Raw genomic sequence first — 17,580 nt, forward strand, 5'->3', positions numbered from 1 at the left:
CGAGGCGACGGGGTAGACAGCAGAGATCGAGGCGACGGGGTAGACAGCAGAGATCGAGGCGATGGGGTAGACAGCAGATGCAGAGGAGGAGGACTTGGCGGGTGTCTCGTATGAGGGGACCTCCTCCTTCTCGACAGGGTACTCGGCGGCAGGGGTAGAGGGCTTAGGAGCAACGGGAGACTCAGAAGCGATGCCGGCAGTTGGGTACGCAGGGACATCAGTGGCAGGGTGGATGGGCTTGGTGATGGTGACGGTGAGGGTCTTGGAGACGTAAACGCTCGTGGTCCAGTCCTCGGGGTAGTCGGCCTCAGGCTTGTCGGAAGGCTTAGTGCAAGCGTTGCAGACCGTCTTGGTGATGACGGTGGTCTTGGTGGTCAGGCCAGTGGAGCAGGTGTCGAGGTAAGTTGTGGTGACGACAGTGGTGGTGCTCTCAGCAGGCTTGGTGACTGTAGGGATAGCACTGCTGTTGACATCGTACTCAGAAGCAGACGAAGCCTCAGGAGTCTTGACTGAATCAGCTGGGTAAGGAGTCGGGTACACTACAAGGTACTCAGTAGTCTTGGGAGAGGCAGCGGGGGCCGAGGAAGAGTAGAACTCGTACTCGAAGGTTGAGGAAGAAGCCTCAGGGGTCTTCGTGGAGACAGTCGGGTAGCTGGACGCCTTGCTGGAGACCTCAGGAATCTTGGAGGACTCAGAGTAGGACTTGTATTCAGAAGCGGAAGACGAAGCCTCAGGGGTCTCGTAGGACTCGGTGGAGGTGGTGCAAGGTGTTGAGGAAGCATCGGATGGGTAGACGGAAGAGTACTCAGATGCAGCGCTGGTGATCTCGGGGACGGAGCTGGTCTCATAGTAGCTGGAAGAAGCAGCAGACGAGTACTCAGAGGCGGTGCTGGTGACTTCTGGGGCAGAGCTGGTCTCGTAAACAGAAGAGTACTCGGATACGGAGCTAGTGGCCTCAGGGACGGAGCTAGTCTCGTAAACCGAAGAGTGCTCAGATGCGGAGCTGGTCACCTCGACGGAGCTGGTCTCGTACACGGACGAGTGCTCAGAGGTGGAGCTGGTAACGTAGGCAGAGGAGCTAGACTGGACAGTGGAGGAGACGTCCTCAGGGTAGACGGTGCTGGGCTCAGCAGTGGAGCTGGCGCTGTAGTCAGACGGAACAACAGTCGAGAAATAGTCAGAGTAGCTCAGGCTGGACTCAACGTGAGGAATCGAAGCAGTAGAGAAGTATTCGGAGTAGTGGATGCTGGACTCGATGGCAGCCGAGCTGCTAGGGTAGATGGTGCTGGAGGTGACCACAGGGGTGCTGGAAGACTTGACAGTGGAGCTGAGAATAACCGAAGAGCTCTTGCTCGAGGGAGGCACGGAGCTGCTCGACACGATGGGTGTGCTAGACTTGGAAGGAACCACAGAGCTGGCTTTGGACGATACCGGGGTGCTAGTCTCTGAGCTGATGGGAGTGCTTGTCTTAGTTGTGATGGGAGTACTAGTTGGGGAAATGATGGTGCTGGACCTGGTGGAGGAGACGAGGGTGGAGGATGATCGGATAGTAGACGAAACTACGGGGTGGTAGTTATCCTCGAATGTACCATCAAGACTGTACTTGATCCACTGGGAGTACGGCTGGTCGAACATGGTGTTGTTTTGAGAGACGGTAGCCTCCCAGAGCATGACACCACCGAACAGCGGTTTGTTCTTGAGGTCCTTGATCAAGTAGTTCGCGGCGGTGGGCGGGAGGTAGTGGTTTGGGTTTGCGCCGTTGGTGCCAGCAGATAGTCCCAGGAAGAGCTTGACGTTCGGGTTTGCTGAACGCTTCTGTAGCTTCTCTGTCCAGGTATTCCAGGTGAAGCCAGTGTCAGTGCCCGCCCGGAGGTCCGTGAAGCCCCTCATAGCAGAGCACGCATCGGTGTTGTAGAACTGTACGAATACGTAGTCGAAGGGAGCCTCCTCGATGGCTTTGTCGAGGTGGGCATCGGGAACAACGCACTGGGGAGCCGAGGATATCAACATGCCTGGGCTCCTCTGCTTGATATACTTGACGAGGTCGCCGTAGAACTGGAACTTCTGGTCGCCAACAGCGGTCGAAGACTCGATGTCGAGATCGAAACCATCCACTGCAACGTCATCGCCGAAAGGACGGGGCATGGTGGAGCTCTCCATCTTGGGACCGAAGGCTTCTACCAGAACCTTTGCGAGCCACTGTGCGGCGAGCTGGTCGGCAAGGTAGTAGTCTGAAGGTGTCAGTGAATTTGATATTACTCGGACAGAGTGTCAGCTCACCGGTAGGATATCCACCACCGAGGGACAGCAGGACTTTCTTGCCATTCTGCTTGCAAGTCTTGATACCTCGAGTGATAGTGTCGCAGCTTCCAAGAAAGTTGCTAGGTGTCCCGTCAGGGTTCGGGAAGGTGAAGCCTCCACAGGCGTTGCCTGAGTGCTGTTAGTTGAATCGTGGCCGACATGACAGTGATCCACTTACCAAAGTTTAAGTCGGGGTACTTGTTGCTGTCCTTCGGAAAACCATTGACGAACGCGATGTTGACAATGTCAACACTGGGGTCCTGACAGACAACACTGAGTTCCCTCTGGTAAGCACCCTGACCCCAGTAGATAGCAACTTGACTCTGAGCGGACACTGCCGAGGCGAACAGGCCTGCGGCGACCGCCGCGATGGTAGAGATGGTGGGACGCATGATTACAAAATTAGTCGAATATCGGTTCTACTTTTCGTAATGAAGGGACGGCCAAAGGCCAGTAAAGATCGTAATGAGCGTGCTCAATGAAAGGACGCAAGCAAAGGCTCGCTATTATTGAAGATACTCGAAAGAGTGACTGAACGACAACGACGACTAAGAGTAGGAGAAGTCGAACGTAAAAAGAAAGGGGAGATTACGATGTTTTAGTCTTCAGGCAGCTGCTGTACCCGCATGACGCTCCAGCGGCGCACCCACACCGTTTGCCAGCATGAGGCCATCCTACACTTCACGACGGCAGAAGCACCCTGACCCACCGTATAGAGCCAGGCCTGACATTGTATGCGGGAACAGAGACGTTAGACATTGCTCATTGGCGGAAAGCTCACAGATCTAGCTCAATATGGGTTGACGGGATCATGTAGCGTCTAGAACAATGCATGCACACGATGCGCTATGCTTTGTGATGATTTACCGCGCCGCAGATCTCGTGGCGTCTTTCCAAAGCTGCTTGACCGGTTCCTGAGCCGCTCTCAATGGACGATGGCTCATTTCGGTTAAAGATGGCTCACACGTCCGGCTAAGTATGAGGTTGGATGTTCTTCTTTTAGGGCTGAGTCCGGACAGACGGTCAGACATCCGCCGGCGTGGCTTTTTTGAAGCATCGTACGGTCCTTGAGTAGAAAGAGAAACATCCCAGGTGACTACCTTGCTCCATACTCTTGCGGGACTGTCTGGAGACTCCTGTGGGAATCTGTGAGAAACAGTGTACTGATGAGAGCCGCGCAAACTCTCAGTGACCTCTCAGGATCTTCTTTGAGCGTTAAGGGCGGGACTGGCGGGTCTGTGGCGTACTGCAGGAGACATCGTGGACAGAGTGGAAATTTCTCTTTTGTCCAACCAGGCTTAGTGGCGGGTTCAAATTCGGTACTGTGGATGATAGAGTGAGGACCTGAAGCCTCAGGTTGTATCCGAAAGCTTACCGAGCAGCTTGGCAGGTACCGCTCAGTCAGGGGCCGTCAGCATTGAGAGACATGTCGTTCGTTGTAAGTCTGTCGCCTGTTGTTCAGCTTATATGGACTCTTCAACTGCGTGAGTACTCACAGCCACTGGCTATTACTTCCCGTATTCCTTACTCTACTGTATCCGTTGTTCCATCTTAAGCAGACCGAGAGTGTTGGCAGCTCAAGGCCCCCCATTATTATTTGATGCAATTTTGGCGCCAGCGCTATTCTGAGCAGGTGGAGATGTGGGACTAGGCCGAACTCAGATCCGGCGCGATGTTGCGAGCTGGCCCTGGCTTTTCGAGGAGCGCCTGACTACAACATATTCACGATCATGCATATGAGGTCAGGCGCGACACGCTGCACTCCGGAGATTCATGCACCATTTTGACAGTGGTGGCTTGAATCGTACAGATGCCGAGGTCCGCCTACATGGCATTCCAGATGTCAGTATAGAGTAGCCTGCATCCGATATGTAGCACCGAGACGCAGGTCTGTTCAATGTCGTCAAATAGCGGCGCCTTGTCGCACGTGCACTGGCCTAGTTGCGGCTCTTTCGTGTTCAACGACGAAGAAGCGCAATACGATGCTTGTGTTGATCACGGCCGATCAGATAAGGCTTCGAGCACGCGACTGAAGGTGTAGGTAGGCTACGTCCAGCTTTGAGACTGCAGGCAACGCGATAAAAGGCGTTTGCGGTGGGCCTACTACGAGAGCAAACTCCTCAACTTCCACCACTCCGTGGTAGCACTGCAGCTTGATGCGCATTGTTCTTCCCACGAGGTCGATAAGACCGACAGCAAGGCCGTTGCCAACCTCATCACATTGACACCATCGACAACGGCATTGAGGCGGGCAGCAGCAATCGGACCAGGGGAAGCAAGACTTGCTCTGAACGTCTAATATCGTGAGGCTGGTGAGTCGATGATTCAACTCCTGGAGGCCTGTGATAGGGCGTTCCGTGGCAGCGGTGAGGTCTTGAGGAGGGAGGTATTTTGAGAACCGCGACTCGCGAAGCTCTATCAGTTGGCAGTGGTGAATGATCCACCATGGGTCTTCCAGGGTCCGATAGTAGCGGGATTGGCGCTAGCGGTGCCGCTCATTACCGAAGGCAGTACGCGCTTATCAAAAGAGACCCCGTGATCCTGACATTGCCTGTAATTTCGTCTAGGCTTGCGTCATCTTTCAACGATCGCTGTGAAGCGGTGACCGCACATACAACTTCACGCTTCACACGGGCTTCTTTGTGGCTCAGAGAGTGGAGTATCCGTGTCCTCGAGTCGGACATTCTGTCAGCTGCCTGTCGCGCACCTGCAACATGGTGGACCCGGATGTAAAAGTGATTGCAGCAGTCCCATGGGGTAGCAACGAAACATAGCGTACCGTATCCACGGTTGGTTTTCGGTGTTTCTTGAACAACCCTCCTTCCGCCACTTTTGCTATTCATACCTGCATCCTTTGGCGTTCTGTATTCTTTTCACAGCATTATGGGCATATTGAAAGGCTTGCGAAAGCAGCCAGAACCAGCGCCCGCAGGAGGCAGCGGCGATACAACAACACCTTCATCGCAAAACGTGAAGAGCTCAAATCCCACCAGGAAATGGAGTTTGGGAATATTGGGCGATCCTTTTACAGACGAAGTGCCTGGTAAGCCTGCAATCTGGTGTATCTGTACAAGGTCGACTGACGGTCTCCAGGATCCGTCATCCTCCTATCCAAGGCGCACAACCGCAACGAACCGCTCGGTCTACAGCACGCGCGCGCACGAACATCGGCCTCTTCTCTTCCATCAGCGTACGGTCCTCCGCGGAGCGCTTCGCGCGGCTCCCGCCGTTCGTCACGGTCGAGACCACCTGAGAAGAAGCGCACAAAAGATGGGAAGTTCATTCTGGACCCCCAGCCGGAGGAGTCGGCGAACGACCCTCTCAACTGGAAGCAACTACGTCGCGATGCTGCGTTGATCTCTCTTGGCTTCTACTGCATGCTTGGTGGAGGCATGACGCCTGTCCTGGCGGCGGGATTCAAGGACGTCGCTGAGACGTATGGCGTTGGCCTCTCGCAGGTGGCATTGACGACAGGCCTCTATATGCTTGGTCTGGGTCTCGGGAGTGTTGTTGCATCGCCCACCGCCATTCTATGGGGAAAGAGACCAGTCTACCTGGTTGCCATTGTCTTGTTCACGCTCTCTTCGGTATGGTGTGCGCTCTCGCCGAACTACCCGTCTCTGGTTGTCGCACGCATTGTTCAGGGATTCGCTGTTTCTCCAGTTGAGTGTTTGCCGAGTGCTACGATTGCTGAAATCTTCTTTCTCCACGAACGGGCCTACCGTCTAGGCGTGTATACGCTGCTGTTACTGGGTGGAAAGAATCTGATCCCCCTAGTCAGTGCAGCAGTCGTACAAAGCTTGGGGTGGCGATGGGTCTTCTGGATCATTGCCATTGTGGTTGGATTCTCTTTCTTCCTCATCTTTTTCTTCGTTCCTGAAACGTTCTGGGATCGTGCACCTAGAGCGAGAGGTCGTGCCCATACACGCAGTCGCAGTCACAGCCCCAGGGGACACAAACACTTTCATTTGCCCACAAGACACCACAAAAAGTCTATGGACGCACTCCCGGGGCCAGAAAATGCCTCTATAGTGGCAACTCCGATACAGACGCCCCTCGACTACCCGAAAAAGGTTCATAAAACAGCTCACGTCGGTTTCGCAGACGAAGTGGAGCGCGAGACGCCTGGTACGCACACGGATGCACCACAAACGCCGCGCTCTCCGATTAGCATACACTCGACGCCTCCAGGAACGCCACGACACGACTACTTTGCGCATGTGCCAGCAAGCTCACAATCGGATCCGGAGAAACAGGACCAGACGTCCGGCAGTCATAGCCTATCATCCGCTGCACCCGAAGGACCACTCGATGCAGACCAGGTCTCTGAGCAGCTGTCTATTCACTATACTGACTACTACCGCACGGCACCTGCAAAGACCTACCGCCAGTCTCTGAAGCCGTGGAATGGACGTCTGGCTAAAGATAAGTGGATCAAGGTCGCGGTTAGGCCGTTTATTCTCTTCGCGTATCCAGCCGTTCTCTGGTCCTCCTTAGTCTACGCTCTCGCTGTAGGTTGGCTCATTGTTTTGTCCGAGTCTGTTGCGCACATTTACCAAAACCACGACTCGTACAATTTTACCGCTCTCCAGGTCGGACTCGTGTATGTTTCACCATTTATTGGTGGTGTTTTGGGAACGGCGGTCGCTGGCAAGGTCTCGGATCTTATCGTGAGATTCATGGCACGCCGAAACGATGGCGTATACGAACCCGAGTTTCGTCTGGTCATGGCTATACCAATCACAATCGCTACAGTTATTGGACTCATGGGCTTCGGCTGGAGCGCTGAAGAGAAGGATCACTACATGGTACCGACTGTGTTCTTCGGTGTGATCAGCTTTGGCTGCTGTCTTGCTTCCACGACCGCGATCACCTTCGTTGTCGACTCATATCGTGTGTACGCGGGCGAAGCACTGGTGACGCTGAACTTCAGCAAGAGTGAGTTTCGCTTGAGCATTGGCTGGCAGCTACGCAACGGTACTAACGACCTACAGACGTCCTCCACGGTTTCATATTTTCCTTGTTCTTCCCACACTGGCTTGAGGCTAAGGGTCCTAAGAGCACTTTCCTGTAGGTCATCTATTAAGACTCACATCTCTTCTTCATCTAATAGCCCCACAGAGCGATCGGCGGGATCCAGTTGGCCTGTATGCTCTTTTCAATCCCAATGTACATCTACGGCAAGCGAGCGCGCATGTGGACGGTCAGGAGGAACTTGATGGAGAAGTTCTAAGTCTGGATCTCACGATGTTCGGTGATGAGTTACAACACCGACAGACCGACGATGTTACGAATTTGGCTTGGCATGACTCATGGCGTTCTTTTGGGGGCTCACACGGCGTTGAAGTGGATCGTTTCCCCAGTTAATTCCCCAGACTCTCCTCGCAGCAGTCACAGCCTTTGATGCATATCCTGGTTCTAGCATTTTCGTGGGGTATACCGAACCTCCCGTTCTTTGATTCGGGAAATAGATTCCTGTGTCGTGATAACATTCCTTGTGACTCGTGTCGAGGATCTTGTGGGTCATTCTTTGCATCTCGATGGCTTTTGGCCGAATAATTGGCAAGCTACTGTGTATAGCGGCAGTTAGGTCTTCTGCCGGACTTTCTTGCGGAAGCAGCAGAGCCGCCTCAACTTTCCGGGACGCAGACTCAACACACGAGGCTTGCGTCGTGTTCATCGCCAGTTGGTGTCAGCTGGACGATATGGGTGACGCTCCCACCGTCCTTGACCGCTGGCTTGTCCTCGTGAGCCCGTATCTTCAACGGCGCCTTTGATGGAGCTATTCCAGAACGCTCCTGACAGGCAGATAAAGATAAGTATGGATGCCCTGCATAAAGAACCGACGATGTCGGAGCCGCACGCTGGCAGAAGTGCTTTTATTGGTAGCTCGTGATATAGTGGAGCGATATGATGCATGGTGTGAAGTGCACTATCCGGAAGGAGTAACTCAATCCATCTTCCCCACACTCACTCGGGTCAGGGATAACAACCGTGGTAATCTAACAATTCGCCTCGATGCAACAACAAACATCGCAACGAGCATCTTCTGGCTGCGACTCACGATAACGCGCTCAACGGATGGCGATGATTTATCCAAACCATGACCTGTTTTCCGCGTGAACGAGCGTCCTCCCATAGATGGGTTTAGAGACGGAAAACGATGGGATCCGACGCTGTGGCTGGCCAATCAATCTCGCACTCATGCAGCTGCGACGCAAGACCAGGAAAATGCACTCGCCTCATGTCCGAGCTCGGGCGATCCAGGCTGAGTTACCTCTAACCCCAACCACACGACGAGGTTTTATCAGCTGCTCTATCTTTGTCCCTTGTTACCTCGATACACAGCGGTTCCTATCGGCTGTGTCATCGTTGCATTCTCACCTGCATTAATTGGTGACGGTCCCTCTTGCTTCCTGTTTTCAACCTGGGGTATCACATCATCGTCTTTTGAAACTTCCTATCTTGTCACTTTGCTTCAGCAGATATGCCCGCTTTGGCTCAACACAAAGCACTTGCACAAGATCTGAAGACAAAGAAGACCAAATCCAGGAATGGCTGTGGTCGATGCAAGCTGAAGCGAGTGAGTCCTCACAAGCACTTTTACGACACAAATCCTTTCTAACATTGCACTAGCTTAAATGTGACGAGACTGCTGGATCTTGCCTTCAATGCAAGAAGAGGAATGTCCCTTGCCCTGGTTACGAGAAGACCCTAAAGTGGTCCACCAAGTACGAGGTCTTCCAGCCTACAGAGCTCACATCATCTCCTCCCAAATCAAGGGTAGCATCAGCAGGTGTTCGTAAGCTATCAATCGCCACAAGCTCGTCGCTTCCTAAGAATGTCTCGAACAGCATTGAGGCACTCGCCGCCGTGCTTCCTATCGGCAGGAGGAGCATGGATGTTGAGATGAGTGGCAATGACAAGCAAGCAATACCTCTCATGGCCTCACCACCATTGCCATCTCTGGAGGAGCCTATTGCCAGTCTGGAATCGTCTGAGGAGGATGAGGACTCTCCACGAGACCTCGAGCCATTCCCCATGGATGATATCCATGTCCTGGATCCTTGCTTGCTTGATGGCTTCGTTGACGCCATACCACTGCCCAATGAGGACTTCCATTTTGATCACTTCGAGAGCACTGACCTAGACTCCACCGTGCTCGACGAATTTCGTAGCTTCAGTGGTTTCGACTTCGACAACACCACACCCTTCGAGCACAACGAGGCTTCGAACGAGTCATCTGTCTTGACCACTCGTGAGTCCAGCCGGGAAGCAAGCCCTCCGCGTCTCTCTCGTTCGTTGCTATTAGGTTTCTACAGGCTCCCTAGCCCCACACCTAACCCCTCGTCGCCGGACGACCAGGAGTCACTTCTCATTCAGCACTACTTCAAGGATGTGTGCGCTGTTTTCTCTTCTTTCGATTCACATCTCAACCCCTTCAGGACCACCATCGGTAAGATCTACCAAGACTCACCTTCGATCAGCTATGCCATTCAGTCAATGTCTGCCGCTCACCTCGCCAACACCTTCCCATACATGGCAGCCATCGGCACCGAGCTTCAGCGCAAGGCTGTTGCAGCCCTTCAGGAGGAGCTACCCCTGGCGCAAGCTGGACAGGTCAGCTGCACAAGGACGTTCCTTAGTATCATGATACTAGGTTTCACCACCTCGTGGCACGACAGCAATTCTCTCGGCACAGAATTCCTTTCCACAGCTCGGGGTCTGATCTTGCCTAAGCTGATGGATCGGTCGCAGAACACCGAGGTCCAGCGTGAGGCACAGTTCTTTGAGGAGTCTCTCATCTACTGGGAGATGGTCATGGGCTTCGTGACAGAGGATGCCATGAGCTTTTCGCGACCTTCAGGCATGCGCCCTAGGGTGGTGTCAAACAAGCAGGGTACTCCTGCAGGCAGACGCCCGGACGGCAAGTTAGTTCCTCACCCATGGACCGGCGTTGCACCAATGATCCAAGCTCTCCTTGCTGAAGTCGGCCGCCTTGTTCGCAGTGAGCGATCACTCAACAGGGACTCGGTCATGGACCTCATCCGTCGTCAAGAGAACCTTCTCAACGCAACTTCTGTGGAAGAGGATCTTCTGGCTGTCGACTATCCTTCGGTTGACGAGATTGCTGACACTGGTGACGACCGCACACCCAAGGAGCACTTCACTGTGCTTGCCGAGGCCTATCGCTGCGCTGGTTTGCTCGAGCTTTACCGCGTCTTCCCTTCGATCCTCCGGAAGCGCTTGGGCGGCAACAAGCTGCCTGTCTCTGAGAACGTTGACTTCCGCTTCCCGATGCCTCGTTTTGAGACTCCGTACGAGGATGCCGATATGAAGCTGTGGCTCAACTCCCTCGCCATGCACATCCTGCAGATGATGGAATCCCTGCCAGCATCTTCGGGCACATTTTGCGTTCAGCAACTTGTCCTCACCGTCGCTGCCTGTGAGCTCAAATTCGTATCCTCGGTTGACTTCTTCGACGTGCATGCCAACGATCAAAAGGTCCTCGACGCACGAGAGAAGGTCATTCGACGCTTGGAGGTCTATGCCCATCGTGTGCCTGGTAAACCACTCCGTCAATTGATCACGTTGATCAAGGAGACATGGCGGCAGTCAGATGAGGGTAAAGATACCTTCTGGATCGACGTCATGAACGAGAAGGGGTGGCACACCATAATATAAACAATACGCCAGCCATGGCGTGTCTACGACTTTTAACACTTGCACAGCGCCTTTCATTGGAGCTGCCCAGGGCTCCACCTTCTTCTGTCGTTCTCACGCAACGACATCCTGTTTCAGCAGCTCCTGTACTTCGGCGTTCTTCCGGCTTACGGCGTTCCATCTTTCCTGCCTCCTTCCAGTTGTCCAAGAACTCGGCTTCGTCGATGGCTAGCCCCGTGGTCTCGATCGATGCGAGCTCATGTCCATACACTCGGTTCGACACGAACCTTTAATCACGACTGTCATCTAGACTATCCGAACGAGCATCATATCACCGGTGATAGTGATCGCGTACTTACGGCAACCCACTCGATAGCCCTGCGACAATACACCTGCCGCCATAATCTGGACTCGCCCTCCCTCCAACAAAACCTTTGCAACCACTTCCTAGCGACTATTTCTCGCGACTACCTAGCGATTACTTCCTGGAGCCCATCTGCGATGACCTCCGTCAAACCATTGCGACATACCCTTGCGATACCTAGCACACCCCGCTGCGACTCTGGCCCGGGTAACCAAATGATTACTACAACATAGACGCCGATAGCGACAAGCCTGGTCCTTTTTTCCCATGCGCTTTGCCCATGTCCGTTTGTATTCCTTCCTGGGCAGGTAAGGCAGGTCATGCTTGTGCTGTTGACGCCCCTGGAGCCACACACCAACCCTCGGCCGGTCGCTGTCCCTTGCACCTGCCCACGCACGCGACTATCTGGCCTGGTCTATGTCGGCTTTCCTTTTTGCCTTAGCGCGCAAATTTTCACGTCGGTGGTGCATATATGTTTTGCCTTACGATACCCATCAGCGTAGCTTGTCTGCATACCTTTGGAGTTGCGATACCCTTTTGTTTCGTGTCGTCTCACAAGTCGGTTGGGAGGAGCAAGACGTGAATGATGAGAGAGGAGAGAGAAGAAAGAAAGAAAGAAAGAAAGAAAGAAAGAAAGAAAGAAAGGGAATTATAAGGAAGAGGAAGTCGGACAACATCGACCGAGGATAACACCTCCTTCGACCTCTCATTGTGGATGAAACCCTCGAGACCGACCGCATCTGAACATGTGTTATACTTCATTAAGTGTATGAATTGATTGTATGTACTGCCTCTGCATCGCTGAAAATGCATGCTTGGATACCAATACCAATATTGCGCGCCTGATGCGAGTATAATCACATCACCGGCCTGTTCGCCTCATCATCATCTTCACTGTCATACGCAATGAACTCTTTCCTACCACTCGAGCCCTTGACAACAAAGTACCGTGCCGACTCATACGCTTTCATCTTCTTATCCGCGCCGGGGCTGAAAACTTCGGCCTTCTCATTAACATGCGTAGGGATAGCGAGCAGCAGTCGCTCAGCACCGGGGAGTCGCAGCGCCTTCTCGGAAGATATCTGGTCCTCCTCGGACGCCGCAGACGAGCCAGAGAACCACCGCATGCCCAGATGAACGCCCTCTGCAACACACGCTAGGATTGTGACGGCGACGATGATCTGCAGCGCCCACAGCGTCAGACATGAGTCGCTGTACGCTGAGAATGCCTCGGGCTCCGAGTAGCACACTATCCGCTCGTTTGGCCGTGATGTTGGGCGCGGCTCCTTGCTCATCAGGACTTCGGTGGGCAGTGGCTTCTCCTCGTCCTGGCTGGGGTATGGCGCAATTGCCGCAATTTTGTCGCGCACATACGACTCGTAGAGGTCGGGTCTTGCGTAGCGAAAGCGTTCTAGCTCTGGGCCCAAGGTTTCGCATTTATCGGGTGTTTGTTGGTGGTAGGGGGAGGCACTAGGTGTGGAATCTGTGGGCTTCCAGTTGGCAGGTGTCCAGTGCGCGGCGGAGGGGGTTTCAAGAGGGTTGGAGGCGTCAGAGACGAGTATGCAGCTGCAGTGGCTGCGTTGTAGCGTCCGTGTCGGCGCAGCGAGGGTTGCTGTGAAGAATAGGAATGAGGTGAGTGTTGTGGGGCGCATGGTTGCGGTGTTTGGATGTTGAAGTATGGACTAGCCGAGGGTTAACAACGAGTCACTCAGGTCAATTTCGTTACACTCACTGAGGTCCTGCGGCTCTTCTAGATCAAAGCTGAGTGTTGCTGCTTATAAACTCACACCGTCGAGGGTTGGGTCTGCCGGATGCGTCCAAGTTGAGATGGTAGTACAAGGTACGATGCTCCGTATCTGACGTCGATGATGATGTTTGGTAATTAATAGTGAGCGGTGCCAGAAAAAAGCGGCGCCCACTAAGTACATGTACCCAAGCGGTCGCCCTCAAGCCCGGTCCAGTCGAACCTTCCCACCTTGGTGTGACATGCACTAATCGCGCGTTCACTTTCGTCTCAGCTGCCCCCGCGAGCGGCCGGCTCTAGATGCCCCATGCACGCCCCTGTCGCCGTCTGCCAGATCCCGTCCGAGCGCCCAGATAAGCACACTATTCGGTCGCTAGAGGCCGCAGTGGCGGTTCTTCCAGCCTGAGCGCTGCAATTGAAGTGCTGGAAACATGCGGTCTAGATTGAACCACTCAGCGCCCAATGCTGGGCAGGCGCAGACGGACAGGCTGCTTGACTGCACGTGCACTATCTCTGGCAGCTCCGCAGATCCAATGTGCACGCCAACCTCTCCCTAGATGGCTGCGGTGACTTCTCCATTTTTGGGCGTGAGCGCGTGGTTTGCAGCGCTGTTTTCGACATCGCGTCCCGCTGCTGCCAATGCCAGGCCCGTTTGCGGAACATCTAGTGCCGCGTTCCAGGAGCTACGTTTCCAGCCTCGTAAAACACCACCTGGACACACAGACACCCAACATGTTTTCTATGGGATACGAGGTGCCGTAGATGAACAGAGTCAACTACTGCACCCTGCGAAGAATGTCTTGGGTATATCCTTCCCACCTACGCCCTTCTGAGCAATCGAGAGCGCCGCTCTGGCCAGCTTGTCTATTAATATTAGTTCCCCAGGCGTTGGGTGGCTAGCCCTCTAAATATATATGGACTCATTTCCTGGTACGAGGCTGCCCTACCCGACGGGACCCACGTGCGCGCCGGTCAAAGCTACCGCAGCGCACTGCAGGCCGCCTCGATATGGTGTGCATGCAGCCAGACCTTGCTTCCACGTCTCGCCGGCAGGTCAAATCAAAGAGAAGACGAGAAGCTTGAAAAGATGCGTTTCGCAGCGCGAAGCACGAGATGTTTGCGGGCCGTGGACGCCACGCCCTCCGCGCTGCCAGACGTCTGATCATGCACAAAAATGTGGTCCTCTGCGGAGCACAAAACTGAGAATGTCTGGTGAGGTTGTTGGGGACCACACTACAGCGATTGCGAAACACTCAGGGGCCAAGCTTCGCATCAAAGCTTGATGGCTGACAAAAGCGCCTTGAAACAGGCGTTTGTGAATACACATGGAACCCGAGAATTCACGTTGACGGCGTGCAGGCCCAGTTTAGAGACCGGTGTCACTACGAAGCGGGGTGTGGGTGCCACACGGTTCGCGATGAGATGTGGGCGGCTTGAGGTGAAGATGCTTATTTTCAGGATGAGTCTCATAATCAGGGATGTATCGCAGAGTCCTGAGAAGATTTCTTTACCGGCGCAGGCTCACCGTCCGCTTCAACGTGCTAACATCTTTCTTTCTTCTTTCTTCTTTCTTTCCTTCCTTCACATGCTTTCCTGCGCGGCATTCCTTGTATGTCAGCGAGCGAACGACAGGCTGCCATGTTGAGGTGGTGTGCGAAGTCAGCATGGACAGCTTCTTGCTGACTCCGGCATCTTGCAGCTCTGACGCTGCGAAATCTGCTACACAGCATCACCACCATGCCGGCACTTTGGAAAGACCAGCCCACAGATGGCATCGTCCTACGAGGAAGTAGAAAAGAGTAGGATACATTACTGGACTTTATCAGACCATACCCTCGGTGACTTCAGAGATTTTGGTGGATGGCGACTTTTCGCATACTTTGCCGCTACATTACTTCCCGAAGCAAGAATACCTCGAAGTTGCACACACAAAAAATTAAGCCGCCGCAACCTTGGAAGGCTGCACCTCCGGATCTCCAGCGAGCACCGGAGACTTTCAAGAGCGTCGAGTGGGCCCACTTACCAATCAACACGGGGGCTGACCGAAGGCCTTCGTCCGTTGCTTGCGCTATCTGTCTGCTTACCTATGGACCCTGAAAGGGCTGCGAACCAACTTGAGGTAGCCACGCTTTGTAAGAACCACGGGAAGCCATTCTCCATGAACATTGGCCAATTGCGACAACAGATGATGACGAAGCCGGCGCTATGGTCCACTTGCAATCGTCGCTGAGATGCGTCGCCCTCATTGGTAGGCACTTACCTTCTGCTGACAGCTTAACGTGAAGTTCCGATGCCCAACGTAGGTAAGACACCTTCTGCGCTGACATTTGTATACCACGACATCGGTGATGGCCTTATAAACTGCGTCGATCCATCAGCATCGTCACTACTTGGTACTTGGCACGGAACAGTCATTCCCAAAACGCAGGAGAGTCTGACTAAAGCCGATATGTTGCACGGCGTTGAGATGGACTTAAGGCGGAAGAGCGAATATATAAATCTGCTATGCGTTCATAGGCGCCAGAACGGCAAGTAGCAACGACAATCTCCTGCCTTCTACTTTCCCACAGACCTCAAAGCACTAGATCTAAGTGTGGCATCTCAAGCTATACTTCACAGCCTTCGTCATCTCCCGACTCCACAGGAAGTCCTCTTAATTCATCATGTCATATCTATTCCGGCATTCGTCGCTCGGAACCGCAATCCACTACATCCGTCATCGAAGCTTTGACTTCTCGCGACACAAGGCAAAGAAGATATCGCCCTCTTCCTCGAGCGATGATGTCCCTGCAGCAATGCCCACTGACAGTGTCATCGGCGCCGAACTCAAACTCGAGCAGAGTGCGACTTTGGTGGGCTGGGACGGACCCAATGATCCGTCTAATCCTCAAAATTGGCCCTTAAGAGACAAAGTCCTTATGACCTCGCTCATCGGCCTCTACACGTTTGCTGTGTACGTCGGCTCGTCCATCTACACGCCTTCACAGGAGGCCGTGCAGGAAGTTTTCGGCAAGTCACACGTTGAGGGCTCACTGGGTCTTGCTCTGTACGTACTAGGGTACGGCATAGGATGCCTCCTCTTCTCGCCCATCTCAGGTAAGCCGTAGACTCGAACTAGCTCCAGGGCACCTAAGTAACAGAGTTCAAGAAATTCCTGCTGTTGGCAGAAATCCACCCTACGCCATCTCCGGCTTCCTCTTCGTCATCCTGTGTATCCCCACTGCTTTGGTCAACAACTATGAAGGGTTGATGATCTTGCGCTTCCTACTTGGGTTCATGGCATCGCCTTGCTTGGCCACGGCGGGAGCCTCTCTTGCAGATATCTGGACAATGGCACAGTTTCCGTTTGCAGTGGCATTGTGGGCAGCTACAGCTACGATGGGGTGAGTAATGACAGGACTTTGGTAGGTAGAAGTTGCGACTGACAGTCGACAGACCTGCTCTTGGACCGACACTCTCCACCTACGCTGTCCGTGACCTTGGATGGAGGTTCTCAGCCTGGGAACTCATGATCATCGCCGGCCCAGTCTACATCCTGATGCTCTGCATGCTGCCTGAGTCTTCAGCTCTTACGATCCTCTACTACAAGGCTAAGCGCCTTCGTGAAGAGACGGGCAACCAGAACCTCATGTCTGACGCAGAGAAGAAGCAGAAGAACCTGAAGGCATCCAGCCTGATGTTCGATGCTCTGATCAAGCCCTGGGAGATCAACGCGCTTGATCCCGCTATTCTCTTCACGACTGTATAGTAAGTCAAAGCCGTGCTAGTGGTTGGCCAAGTGACTGACAATTATCGCAGCATGGGTCTGTGCTACGGCACCTATTACTCGTTCTTCGAGTCTCTACCCTTGGTCTACCCTGTCATGTACGGCTTCTCCGCTGAGAGTACTGGCCTTGTATTCCTTGTTGTCGCACCAGCTGGACTGATCGCATTCACCGTCCACTGCATCTACCTCAAGTACAGATGCTTCCCCCGGATGATGAACGGCACCTTCGGCGAGCTCGAGAACCACCTGTTGCCCGGCTTGTTCGCTTCACCAGTCATTTGCATCGGCCTCTTTATATTTGCGTGGACAGCCCGTCCCTCGGTACATTGGATGGCACCAACCAGTAAGTGATGTCCTACAGGCCTTCCGTAGTGCAAGCTAACAGCAATAGTTGGTCTTGGACTTGCCATCTTCGGCACATACTTCGTCGCTCAATCGATCCTCCTCTACATCCCCAACATATATCCTCGATATGCCGCCAGTATCTTCTCAGCAAACAGTCTGTCCAGGAGCTTGTTCGCATTTGCGGCGGTCTTGTTCGCGAGGCCCATGTTCCGCGGCATTGGAATCGACGGCGGTGTAAGCTTGTTGGCAGGATTCATGGTTTTGTGTACAATCTTGATGTGGCTTCTATTCCGCTATGGCAAGGGCCTGCGCGAGAGGAGTAGGTTTGCGGTTGCCTAGACTAATTGACTTTGGCCAAGGTGGATGCTGCTCCGGTGAAAGTAGCAAATTGTAGAC

The 17,580-nt window shown here is 53.7% G+C and overlaps 6 protein-coding genes across 6 annotated transcripts; 4 read left to right on the forward strand and 2 right to left on the reverse strand.

The window, feature by feature from the left end:
* Positions 1–1,587: 1,587 nt before the first annotated feature.
* On the reverse strand, positions 1,588–2,693 carry M421DRAFT_50877 (glycoside hydrolase family 18 protein; the record flags this gene model as incomplete). Its single annotated transcript, XM_033594874.1, has 3 exons — positions 1,588–2,231; positions 2,281–2,430; positions 2,480–2,693. Coding segments are annotated over 3 exons (1,008 nt in total), but the record flags the coding sequence as incomplete, so codon positions are not given.
* A 2,182-nt stretch (positions 2,694–4,875) lies between these two features.
* Positions 4,876–7,787, forward strand: M421DRAFT_415232 (MFS general substrate transporter). Its single transcript, XM_033590621.1, has 4 exons — positions 4,876–5,344; positions 5,395–7,239; positions 7,296–7,371; positions 7,423–7,787. The coding sequence occupies exons 1-4, from the start codon at positions 5,185–5,187 to the stop codon at positions 7,532–7,534; spliced, it is 2,193 nt and encodes a 730-aa protein (XP_033454432.1). The 5' UTR covers positions 4,876–5,184; the 3' UTR covers positions 7,535–7,787.
* A 1,001-nt stretch (positions 7,788–8,788) lies between these two features.
* On the forward strand, positions 8,789–10,986 carry M421DRAFT_51127 (uncharacterized protein; the record flags this gene model as incomplete). The annotated part of the gene is made up of 2 exons (XM_033594898.1): positions 8,789–8,884; positions 8,938–10,986. 2 exons carry the CDS (start codon positions 8,789–8,791, stop codon positions 10,984–10,986), a joined length of 2,145 nt encoding a protein of 714 aa, XP_033454433.1.
* A 668-nt stretch (positions 10,987–11,654) lies between these two features.
* M421DRAFT_114999 (uncharacterized protein) lies at positions 11,655–12,103 on the forward strand. The gene has a single exon (XM_033587238.1). It carries the CDS (start codon positions 11,747–11,749, stop codon positions 12,017–12,019), a length of 273 nt encoding a protein of 90 aa, XP_033454434.1. The 5' UTR covers positions 11,655–11,746; the 3' UTR covers positions 12,020–12,103.
* On the reverse strand, positions 12,079–13,292 carry M421DRAFT_415234 (uncharacterized protein; the record flags this gene model as incomplete). The annotated part of the gene is made up of 2 exons (XM_033590622.1): positions 13,062–13,292; positions 12,079–13,011 (listed from the first exon to the last, which is right to left on the reverse strand). A coding segment is annotated over exon 2 (790 nt), but the record flags the coding sequence as incomplete, so codon positions are not given.
* A 2,444-nt stretch (positions 13,293–15,736) lies between these two features.
* On the forward strand, positions 15,737–17,523 carry M421DRAFT_339 (benomyl/methotrexate resistance protein; the record flags this gene model as incomplete). Its single annotated transcript, XM_033589446.1, has 5 exons — positions 15,737–16,169; positions 16,222–16,456; positions 16,509–16,820; positions 16,872–17,182; positions 17,231–17,523. The coding sequence occupies 5 exons, from the start codon at positions 15,737–15,739 to the stop codon at positions 17,521–17,523; spliced, it is 1,584 nt and encodes a 527-aa protein (XP_033454436.1).
* Positions 17,524–17,580: the final 57 nt, after the last annotated feature.

The sequence above is a fragment of the Didymella exigua genome (assembly GCF_010094145.1).
Source record: "Didymella exigua CBS 183.55 unplaced genomic scaffold M421scaffold_1, whole genome shotgun sequence".
Lineage (NCBI taxonomy): Eukaryota > Fungi > Ascomycota > Dothideomycetes > Pleosporales > Didymellaceae > Didymella > Didymella exigua.

Bases quoted from the DNA above. Each gene is read 5' to 3' on its own strand.
- M421DRAFT_415232 (XM_033590621.1), top strand. From the start codon at position 5,185: ATGGGCATATTGAAAGGCTTGCGAAAGCAGCCAGAACCAGCGCCCGCA. The intron at 7,240-7,295 runs GTGAGTTTCGCT...AACGACCTACAG, and splicing joins GACGCTGAACTTCAGCAAGA to ACGTCCTCCACGGTTTCATA. The intron at 7,372-7,422 runs GTAGGTCATCTA...ATAGCCCCACAG, and splicing joins GGTCCTAAGAGCACTTTCCT to AGCGATCGGCGGGATCCAGT.
- M421DRAFT_114999 (XM_033587238.1), top strand. From the start codon at position 11,747: ATGTCGGCTTTCCTTTTTGCCTTAGCGCGCAAATTTTCACGTCGGTGG.